The sequence below is a fragment of the Thermobia domestica genome, chromosome 4, assembly GCF_964235325.1.
Source record: "Thermobia domestica chromosome 4, izTheDome1.hap1.1, whole genome shotgun sequence".
Lineage (NCBI taxonomy): Eukaryota > Metazoa > Arthropoda > Insecta > Zygentoma > Lepismatidae > Thermobia > Thermobia domestica.
This window is the reverse complement of record NC_137457.1, coordinates 310,341,859-310,354,344: the sequence shown is the minus strand read 5'-3', so window position 1 is coordinate 310,354,344 and position 12,486 is coordinate 310,341,859. Positions and strand designations below refer to the sequence as shown.

The window sequence follows — 12,486 nt, the reverse complement described above, 5'->3', positions numbered from 1 at the left end:
AACATATCACATTGGTAAGCATTGTTTTGCCTCATGTGGAAGTATATTGTGTTCATCGTGCATTGCGTAACAACCAAGATGGATGGTTTGGAATGTAGTTTTTTTTTTCTTTTACGCACATGTGTGTGTGTTGATGTATGGGTATGTGACATTCGGAATTCATATACCAGTACCTATTTTGTATCAGCTGTTTCGGTTTCTAATTATTAGGTTTAATTTTATTGCGTGTGCTTTAATTCTGTAAATAACCTACAAATTCTGAATGAATTGTATACCGTGACTTCTGTAAATAACTTACAAAAAACATTGATGAACTTTAAAGTGAGGAAAAATTTGCATTTAAGGCTTAGACAAAACAAGCGAAGGGAAATTCAAGAGAAAAAAAATCCAGTTTAAATTTACAGGATATATTAGGGCAGTAGTGTTGTTTGCACCAGATACATCTCAATTTATTTTAAATTTTCCTGAATAAACTGTGTTCAATGTACATTTTTTAATAACACTAATGTCTGCTACAAACTCTCTTCAGTCAACGTTGAAGAAGAATTCGGATCAGTGTCACGACTGAGTTTGCTAGAATGAATCGCCGGCAATAACCTAGAAAAAATATTTAATGAATCTACAAAGCTTCTGAAATTAATATTAACTGTATCTATGGCGCCAGCAAAACGAAGTTTTTTTTTACACATGAGAAAGAATTGACACTTTCAAGGAATTGAATGTCCCAAGAAAGGTTATCACCATTGGTTATGCTTTCCATCGAAAGAGTCCTGACAATAAGAATACCAGTGTTCAACCAGCATGTATTAGACAGATTTGCTCCAATCAAAGAGAGGATAATGAAGTTACTAATTAATTAAGATGATTAATCGGATAACATGAACTGCATTTTTTATTTTTTAAAAACAAAATTTTATTTAATTTAACATGTCACATAACATTTGCATCTAAAATTATGCTGACTAGTCAAGGAGTCCACCTTATATCTTCTGTCTCTTATCGTTCGTACTGAAAAACCCGAAACCACAATTCACCGGCCACCACTGATAGATAATATTTAGTGAATGAACATTGAACTTAGCTGTAATGTAATATAGTAAGTAAATTCACGATGGACTTTTAAAACTGTTATTCATACGCGAATTAACTTAGAATTGCCACAAACAATATTTAATGACATCGATTTTTATATATATATATATATATATATATATATATATATATATATATATATATATATATATATATATATATATATATATATATATAGATATATATATATATATATAAACTAGGAGTAAACGTTTTTATATTCGCTGGATTATGCATATTAGAATACGAACATGATACACTGTAATTAAAGGCATTAGCAGAATTAACTATTCACTCAATTTACCAACGAAATGACTATTTCTGAATAATACTTAAAATAATTGATTATGTAGGTTACAAACTACGTATTTCGTTTGTCAAGAAATAGCACAACACGTTTATTTAAATAATCGTTGGATACATAAGAGAAGCAGTATAGACCATAAACTATTTTCTGCTAACGGATATAGGTACAAAGTACGATATTATTTATTTTATTGCTTAATACTTTAAAACTCTAGCTTTGGTATGATACTAAATTTTATAGAGGTAAGTATAATAAACATTATAAACAAAGAATTGTCTACTGTTTCCAAAAGGTTTCGAGCTTGCAAGCCTGGTGGTGGTGTTATATAATAAAAACATGGTGCCGCTATTTAAAGAGGAAGAAAGGATTTTATTTATTTATAATGTAGCAAATGGAACTTTTTTTCTGTGGATTTATAATTTGAGTAGGAAAACCAGAAAAGACTTTATTACGTAGGCAGATGACAAGACTTAAAACTCCGCTTGATGTCGAAAGTCTTAGGACAATGTTCGAAGATACCTCAGAGAAAAGAAAGAAAAAAACTGTCATTTATACCGAATTGACTAAACGTGTTACTAGTTAGTAGAAAAGCTTACAATTATTCATTTAACTAATGCTGTACTGACCCAGACGACCAATAAGCGAATTTTCGAGCCAACGTAAGCAAAACGTGCCATTTTCCGATGTATTTTTGTTAATTATCTTTTAAGAGTTTCTTTATTTAAATTAATGTTATAACAATCTTCCACAATAGCAGTTTGCAGTGCTTAATATCAATTAAGTGCTGCCTTACATTATGAATAGGCAATGTCGTACATTATAGGAAAACTTAGCTCCATAAACACATCAAACTATTCAATATAAAAATATACTATTCTACGAATAAATACTCGGAATAATTCTAACTTCAATATCATTACCAGCAGCACACATTACAAAGATATATTTATCCTAAGAAACTTAAGCCTTTAACATCAAAAGTATATTGTAAAACCTTGTCTCATATAGGTTGTAGGTAGAGCATTTAATAAAAAGAGCGTCCGGAATCGACTCCCACTACCAATTTCATTATAAAATTTTGAATCGAATTCGGAATATAAAACTTTAAAACAGAGAAAAGAAATCATACTATAAATGAATAGAAAATGTTTTCCGTTGTGTTTTGGAAAATATTTTATTTTTAGGGAACATTTTCTGATATATTAGATACATATTTACATTGTTTTCAGAATATACTTTTCCGTTACTGGAGAAAACATATTCTTTGTTATATCTGAGATGTATCCCAAATGTTTACCGGAAATATTTTTCAAAAAGTGTTTGGAAAACATTTAATGAAGTACAGGAACCAGTGGCGTATTTAGGGTGCTTCCGGGCTTAAAACCCCCCAGAAATTTTATTTACTATATTAAAGTAAATGCAATACCCTGCACAATTTTCACATTTCCAGCAATAAAGTTAGTCAAATCCCCCTACAAAACAAAATCGTAAATACGCCATTGGCAGGAAGAGCATTTTAGAACGTTAGCAGGAAAATAATGCAAGGAAAATTTTCACAAATTATACTAGAAATATTGTGTTGAACAAGGGTAAAATGAAGGATTACGCGGGAGGACGCCGTGCCCCCACCTCAAAAAAATATGTACGCGTCCCCCTAGTCCCTAAAAAAATACTCTGGGCAAAGATAGGCAGGAGGAACGGCGTGGTATCATGCCGCTAGCTACCGGCCCCAACTTTGCAGATCCATTTTTACCCTTGGTGTTGAATGTAATGTAATATGTTTTGAATGTTGAGAGAGAAAATGTGTTCGAAGTAATACTAAAAATGTTTTACATTCATGATAATGAAAAGAGAATATGAAATGTATTTCATATATTTTACAAATATTTTCCAACATGTTATTTGCAATGTTTTCTATTGTTACGAGAAAACATATAAAATATATTTTTAAACAGTCAATAGTATTAATAATTAAACCTTATGTTCATTCATCAGTATATTATTCCGATTTGTTCAAAGTATTATATGAAGTTCAAGGAGTACGTATGACGACTTTTTGATGCTTTTAGATCTTTCCCCTTTCCATTCGAAACATTCCTTATCAAGTGTTTTTTAATAGACATCAACATAAATGATTCCAAATATTCGTGAGGCATGGTACTACTTAACCTATTTTTAATGTAGTTCAGTTTTGAGAAACTTCTTTCATATGTTATCTGAGTTACAGGCAAAGTCAGTAGAAATTCGTATGCTAGTAGCAAATCTGGATAAGCATTACAGTACAAATTACATCTCTGCAAAATTAAAAAAAAAGCACAGTGGACAATTTTTGCAACACTCGCCTTCCTTCTGAAGAAATGTGTGTTCTTGTAATTCTGAATCACTTGTGTCATCGGCACACTCTGTCGTTTCTTCTCGGCTGTACTCGTTCGTCAAAACTGACTTTCAAGAATTCTCACCACCTTGGAAAGTCGAAGAGAAGATTTTCACAGAATCTTTGGAAACTTCTTTACTGAACATTTTCATAAGGTAAGTAAGTTTATCGGAAGCTGGAAGTTCTTACTTGGTTGAACTTCCTACCGTATTCAATATTGTATTGAACGCTTCAATGCAGTTCCTTGTCATCGGATCAGAAAACAGTTTCCTCTTCACATTCATACTAAAATATTCTCTTCCACCTCCTAAAGGCAAATTCTCGACAGGTCTGTAGACACAAAGGAATCACGTTGTAATACTTCAAATTTATTATTGGCCAGTTATGCATTCTTATCATTCAAAAGCAGCTCTCTGCTCTTCCAGTTGGGACAGAGTAGTCTGATCATTCAACACAACTCCAGTGCACAAGCACCCTGTGTTTGGAGATACTTTAATGGAATGGTCACTTAAAATATTCTGAGGAACATCTGTGCTGTCAGAATTGTTTTGAACTTGAGAACATCTTTTATGTATCTTTTTGCCTTATACCTAGCTTCTGGTTTGATATTTGCAGAAGCAATTGGCTTCATTGTTATGGTCAACTCTATATACAAAGCACTCTCTTGGTTTGAAAAATGGCCAAAATTTTTCTCCAAAGTAGAATGATATCCAAAATCTTGTTTGCGCAATAACTGTAAGACGACTTTGGTGACATTCGATCTTCGAAATGTCCATTCGTAGATAATATTCATGAATAAATGTCGCACAGTCATTCAGCAAAATAAACAATGACACAGAATTATTACAGCTTTTTGCCAGATCACATATAACAAGATTGGGTATACGAGCTTGACACGACACGTGTAACTGATCATAGATGTTTTGAAAAATCCGAATATTGTCCGAAATATCCGAATTTGCATGTTACTTGCACCATTGGTTGAATTTCAAATACACTTCTTAACATCAAGTTTTAACTTCTGCAGAATTTTCAATAGTAAATTGCAAAGATGGTGAATATGCATTTTAAATTGCCAACAATTCTTTCTTTAAGAACGGTTTTAACAACATACCGTAAAACAATATAGCACTGGCCTGGTGAGTAGTATCCAATAGAACAAAAAACATTCCAGCTGAGAGACTTCTTTCGAAGTATCTTCTTTGATAAGTGTGTTAGTAGCATCGAAAACATATTCAGCGTGTTTTTTGAAACTTACGTGACCACCATCCTGCGTACTTCCTCGCACATGACTCGGTTTACTCTTCTCGATGACCTTCTGTACATTACTTTTAAGCGGAAGATCAAATTTGCTCAGCGAAAGAACAATATCCAGAAATTTTCCGTGATGTGTAGCTGTATCTTCCAGTCTATAGGCTGCTTCATTTACTTTTCCTCTGCAAGTGAGTTCTCTTTTACCAATGAGTTTCAGCACTTCGACAACTTGATGCATTATCTGACTATTCTTCCCAACCTAATACTGCCGCTGTTTTATCTATCCATGAGGAAGTAGTTTCTTAAAACTATGTTCCCTTTTCTCAGGTAGTAAGCATCCACGATGATCTGATGTATCTTGGAAGACTTATGCTCTCTTACTCGCTGACGTATAAAATCTCTAAGAAAGTGTTTGTTCGATCTGCAGAATATGCTGTGCACACGCCGTAAAAAACGCATTTTGGGTAGAACGATATGACATCCAAGCCATGTTGGTGAAAAAATGAAATCTTTGAGTTTTACGTTTTACGTTTATGCCGGTTAGGCCAGAGGAGACGGTGATGATGAGTAATGAGCAAAATGGTGGAATGAAGAAAGTGGGAGCAAACGGCAGAACCCCGAGGAAACCCACGCACAAGGTTTGTCCACCAGAAAGTTCACTTGGCGAACCCGGGAACGCATGCACCAGAGGTGAACGCTCTACCACTGAGCCTCCGCGGCCCCTTCCTGTTGTTGCCATCTGCTCGTTTAAGCCTATAAGTAAACACAAGATTAAAGGGTATGTTCTATTTTGGTTGACGGAGATGGAACTCAAAATCTTGAGGATATCATTCATTTGATGACCTATGAAGGAGTTCGTGGCTGTGTTCCCTACTGCATCATGCGTTTCAATGTTTTCACTGACTTCAAATTCGTCATCGCTAAAACTAGAGCTTTTCTGTTCATTTTCTTCTTCGATAGTAACAATCGTAGCTGATGTTTGAAGCACACTAATTTCAAGACTCATATAAGTGGAATCTTCTTGCTCATTTTCCACTCTGACAGTGCCATTCGTAGCAGGTGAGGTAGGATCGGTAACTTCAACACAATATTCAGTCTTTTGGCAGTCAGTAGATATTAGTTTAGCAGGTTTGGAGGCACTAAATAGATAGGTATATGATCATTTTGCAGGCATCATCATCTGCATCTAATAACTTTGCCTTGTTTCCACGACGCCGCATCGAGTTTTACGATTTAAAGCTTGGTCCGTTCAGTCCAAAATATTCTTTTATGTGTTGCATAACGGATTCGTTGACGTGGCTCACCGGGCACCGCTCCGGCAGCGCGGTGGGCCTATCCGCCGCTGTTCGTAATATAAGGGATATTTGGGATAGTTTTGGAACTGGGGGTTCTAAATAAGGTAAAGTCACCATGTTTATAGGAAAAATGAGTTGATGAGTAAATGAAGTTACTAAGTACTAACCTAACCTAACCTATCCTAATCTAACCTAAACTAGACTAAACCACCAAAAACAGAAAAATATAGGAAGAAAGTACGAATTCGAAGAGAAGAACTCTGGTCTCTCAAATCCAAATATCCTAACCTAATCTAACCCAACCCAAACAAACCTATCCTAAATAAAACCATCCAAAAATACAGAAAATATAGCAACAAAGCACGAAATTTAAGCAAAATATTCTGGCCCCACAGTTCCAAAAATATGCCTAATATTTTTAAAACGCCTATTAATTTTGTATGGAAATGTTTTTGTTACCCTGTTCTGAAATTTAAATGAAATATTTTGATACAATATTTTACAATTATTTCCAAAATATTTTATAGAACGTTGAATTAATTCTCTCACGAGAGTATCGTAGTAGCATTATTACCAATCATTGTACTAATTATAGCAGCATCAAACAAATATCTTTGTTAAAAATTTGAAAATTAAGAGATCCTGTATGACATCGCATAAACATCTATGTGTGATTGCAAATTAGCATCGCTACATCAACCGTCATTTGTTTATGAAAAGAAAATGTAGATTATATAATAGGAGCAGGTTTAAATGCGCATTTGATGGAAACGGAAGGAGAAGTAAACAAAAATGGGCAACTTTTAAACTCATTAGTAGAGGATTTTAATTTAGAAATAATGAACATAAAACAAACACCAGATAAGAAGACATACTTCAAAAGAGAGATAGCTACTACTATTGATTATTTTCTTGTTAGTGAAAAAAGCAGGAAAATTGTTAAAGAATTTGATGTTGATGAAGAAGGAATCTATAGTTCAGGAAGTGATCATAGATTAGTAAAAATGGAGCTATTTGATCAGGAGGACAAGATAAATTTTTCACCAAAAATAAATAAATAAAATAAAATAGAATTAAAAAATAAATAAATAAATAAAAGAGATCAAAACAAATTTACTATTAAAAGACTTGAAAAAGAAGATATAAAGAAATATAAAGAGAAGTTAGAAAAAGAATACATAAATGAATAAATCTATGAATCTGACAAAAAATTAATAGTGCTGCAGCTGAAGTCACAAATGCGAATTAAGGCAAGAATGGTTATACAGAAAGTAGTAAGTTCAATTGGACCAAAGATACAGAAATAAAAATTAATACAAGAAAAGAAAAAAGCCGAACTCATAGATTAATACTAAAGAAATTCACGAAAGGAGAAATTGGGAAAGAGGATTTAATTCAAGCATGGAACAAATATATAAATAGCAAGAAAGATGCACACATAGCTAAAATAAAAGAAATAAATTTCAATGGTGAAATAGCAGAGGAAATGAAGCCAGGAGGGAGAGAAGAAGGGAAAAGATTTTGGAGATATGTGAGAAAAAACAAAACAAAAAAAGAAAACATTCTTAGAAATGAAAAGGTACAAATGCTGAAAGACAGGACGAAAATTGTGGTGTACTTAACAGATTGGGCGATGAAGCAAAATTATGAAGAACGGAAAAATGAAACCAATAAATTATCAAAAAAAAGTAATAAAAGTGCAGAAGAAGAAAGTCAGGAATTAACATATGATATTGCAAATATGGAAATAGAGAAGGTTAGAAAAAATCTAAGAGGAAAAGCAACAGGAACAGATGAGGTGTCAAACGGGACGTTAATAAACCTAGGTAATAAATCTTTGGAAAGTTTAAAGAATATTATGAGTAATATATTTGAATCAAGAACCATTCCCCAAGTTGGAAACAAACAAAGATTAGGTTAATATATAAAGGAAAAGGAAGAGATAAACACGACTTAAAATTATAGGCCAATAGCTATAGAACTGTGTATATAAGTTCTTTGCAATTATTCTAAGAGACAGATTAATGAATTGGCTAGAGAAAAACAATATATTAAGTAAGTTACAAAATGGATTCAGAACAGATGGAAGAACAACATTACAACACTACTCATCGAAATATGCAGAGAAAGAAAAGGAGATTTCATAGTAGCATTTTTTGATATTGAAAAGGCGTATGATACAGTCAAGAGAGAGATATTATGGGAAGTAATGGAAAACTTAGGAATATCAAAGAAATTAATTATGCTTCTTAAGGAAGTATATAAGGATAACAAATACAGATATGAAATGGGAAACATAAAATCAAAATAGATAGACAGTAAAAAGGTTTGAAACAAGGATGTGCTCTATCACGAGTTCTATTCCTGATATACATACACGAAGTGGGAGAAGCATTGTTCAAAACAAACAGAGGATTAGAATTAAGATTGAAAGGAAAAGAAAAAGTAAGAAAAATCCCTGGCACTCTATTTATAGACGATGTAGCGTAGATGATTACTAACATTGAAGACATTAAGGAAATGTTAGAAACAGTAGTTAGGAAAAAAGAAGAAATTGGTTTAAAAATAAATGAAAAAAATGCAAGTTCATGGTTTTTAGTGGAGACATAAAGGATCAAAATATAAAAGCAGGAAACATAGTAATAGGCAGGGCTGGAAAAATAGTAGAATTTTTAGGAATTAAACTTGAAAAAGTAGAATACTTACTTGAACAGAAGAAAAAACTGAAAAATATACTACAAAAATATACAGCAATTATAAAAAATAAAGTAATGTGGTCATACAACAGATTTGTGGTGTCAAGAACACTAGGACGCAAGTAGCAGTACCGGCACTAACATTCGCAGCTGAAGTGATAACTTTAACGAAAAAAAACAGGAATATTTTACAAGAAGCACAAAATCAAATACGTTTGCACTTGGAACAAATAAATTACGTTCAAATGTAACAATAACAGGAAAGACGAGATTTAGTGGTTTTGTAAAAAGAGAAGTTATGAGTAAAATAAAATATCTCGGAAGATTAAAATTTACGGACGAAACAAAAATAGTTAAAGTTGTGCATGAGGCAACTAAACATACGAGAAAAGGGAAGAACACAAAATTTTTTAGGAGAGTTAGGAAATTAGAAAGAAAATATGGTCAAACTACCCGCTGGCACAGAGAAGAAAATTATAAAAATTGGGTAAGAATCACCGAAAACGCAATTAAACAAAAAGAGCAGGAAAAGTAGTATGAGGAAGTTGTCGAGAAGAGAAGTTTGAAAGGAATATAGACTTTTAAAATGCGTTACGACAAAATAAATTATATGGACAATGATATACGAAGCATTTTACTTTTCAAAGCCAGGTCAGGGAGCCTTGAGACAGCGATAAAATTGAAAAAAATAAAGAAGTAAAGGAAAAATGTCAACTTCGCTTTAAAGAATCTGAAACACTACAACACTTATTGTTAAAATGTGAAGAAACCGTAAAAATAAAGGAAATATGGAAATGGAACGGTGACTTGCGAAAGGAAGGAAATTTGGTTAAATTAGGTTGGAGGCTATGCTTGAATATAAATGGAAAATAACTGAGAAAAAATGAAAAAAAAAATACTAAGAAATTCTTGAATTTTGGTGGAAAAAGAAAACGGAAAACGTTAAGTGAAAAAAGAGCAGTACATTATTTTTCCTATTTTTTAATTTTTTTTCTGGAACCAAACTTCCGAAAAGAAGGAAGGAAAATACCTTGATACTAAATCTGAACCGGCATTCCCTGCGCGCTACCTTAAATTTGAGGTAAACTGTATTTACGTAATAATCATAACGGAGCCGAAAATTCAAAACCAGTTTTTACTCTTTTCGATTTAAATTATTTTATTTAAATCAAGAAGTGATATAAGGTCTATGCAATCTCAGCACACGAGGACTTTGAAGTCTGGTGCATCTATCAACTACTCTAAAAAGTGAAAAAGACAAGACAAAGCAAGAACAGTGAACAACGTACCAGAAAAGTCAGGATATATAAGGATTACATAAAATAACTTAGTTTAAATGCAGAAGTTAATGAAATTTATGCTTATATAATAATAATCGCATGTGGGAGGCTAGAATGGGCTAGTCGACCACTAATTTTACGGCTAAAATGAGCATGTGCATGTTTTATCCATGGAGGAATAGGGAAAGATTCTAGAACGCAGGTCTTTCTTAATAAATTAGTAGTTAGGTTGGTTCCTTTCTGATCCCTGATTTAACACCATGCGATTTCTAGTTATGGGGAAGATAAACGTGCGTATTTACAGTACGAAGTTTCGGGATATTAACGACCTAAATGACCTATACTGGATGTGGTATCATTTATTCCCCGTATAATGTGTGCAGGTACTTCACATAAAACCGTCGTTGGTATTTATGTCTTGAACTTAGCAATGAAGAGGTTAAGACGACTTCAGTGACCTCGCAATTATTTAGTACTTATAGTAAGTATATCATATCACTGACATTCTTCCCTGTATAGATGTTCCGATTAAATATTTTTTTTCGTCTCATTCAGTGATATGGTTTTGACCAACTTGCATCATTTTGAGATGCTGTTTTGAATATATGAAATAATGATACCCAGGCCTGAAAACATCATATTACTTATCAACATTTAATACGAAATATTACCAGTATTGTATATACACGTACTAATATTCAATTTCTAATATATGACAAGTTAGAGACACAGAGTCACTTTGACAAGACGCGCATTACGAAACATGAAATTCGAAGACATCACATTTCGCACTCTTTTTTACATGTGACGTGTTTCATTTGCGTGTATCAAGCAGTTCGAAAAACCTGACGTTTTTCGTAGCTCCCTTTCCACGTTTGTGACAAAATATGCATTTCCAATTGTGTTTGTTTAGCATATCTTTTACTACAAAATTTACGTTTGATTTGTTTAGTGTGTTAACACGTGCCTTCCCAAAGAAGAGGTTCTAGGAAATCTCTTTTTACACAATTGGCATGTGTGAGACTTTTCCTCTGTGTGTGTTAACACGTGCCTTTTCAAGTAGGTCTTTTGCGTAAATTACTTATCACACAATTGGCAAATGTGAAGCTTTACACCTGTGTGTGTTAGACGTCTCATCTGTGTGTGTTAACACGTGCCTTTCCAAGGAAGACTTTTGCGTAAATCCCTTATCACACAATTGGCAAGTGTGAAGCTTTACATCTATGTGTGTTAACATGTGCCTGTTCAAGTAATTTTTTGTAGTAAACCCTCTACTACATGCTTGGCATGTGAAAGGTCTGTCATCAGTGTGTATTAAGATATGTGATGCCAACTGTGATTTGCTTCTAAATCCCTTTGAACATACTGCACACTCATGGGGGTATTCACCTGTATGTATCAACATGTGTCTGGCCAATTCAGAGTTAAATATATAACCCTTACCACAAACTCGGCATGCGTGAGGTTTTTGGGTTTCGTGAATAAACACGTGTCTTGCCAAACATGAACGCAGCCTAAAGTTCTCTCCGCAAACATTGCACTTGTAAGGTGTTTCACCTGTATGTATTCGCACGTGTAATGCTAAACGTGATTTCTCTGTAAATCCCTTCGAACAGTCCTTACACTTGTAAGGTTTTTCACCTGTGTGCATTAACGTGTGTATTTTCAAAGAAGAACGATGGTTGTAACCCTTTCCACAGACCATGCACTTATGAGGTTTTTCACCTGTATGAGCTATTGTGTGTTTTGCCACCTCCCACTTTCTAATAAATCTCTTTCCACAAACCTCGCACTTATGAGGCTTTTCACCCGTATGTGTTTTCGTGTGTGTTGCCAAATGCGACTCTCTAGTGAATCCCTTTCCACAAAGTTGACACTGGTGACGTAATCCCTTTTTAAAGGTCTTGCAAGTATGAGACGTGTCATCTGGAATTGTTTTCTCATCACTGATAGCTTCTCTTCGTTTAATAGCGGCTCTGGCTTTTCTGGAAAGAATATGTTTATGGAACTTGTGAGGAATTGAGTAAACAAGAAATAGAAATCAACGCAGATAATAAAGAACAAAGGAATGGAAAATGCTTTCATGTAAGATACAGCAGTAATGGGAAAATACTTGTATTCAATTTTAAATTGCGTCATAAATATGAGGAACTGCCAGGTAGTCATAAGTAATTCGTCATAAGATGAG

General features: G+C 33.5%; 1 protein-coding gene across 1 annotated transcript in view; it reads right to left on the bottom strand.

Moving 5' to 3' along the window:
• Positions 1 to 1,304: 1,304 nt before the first annotated feature.
• Positions 1,305 to 12,486, bottom strand: part of LOC145684302 (uncharacterized) — a 29,786-nt gene continuing 18,604 nt past the window's right edge. The window contains exon 2 of the mRNA XM_081756477.1: positions 1,305 to 12,283. Within this exon, the coding sequence (XP_081612603.1) occupies positions 11,383 to 12,283 (901 nt within the window). The 3' untranslated portion in view covers positions 1,305 to 11,382. The remainder of the gene's footprint in view (positions 12,284 to 12,486) is intronic.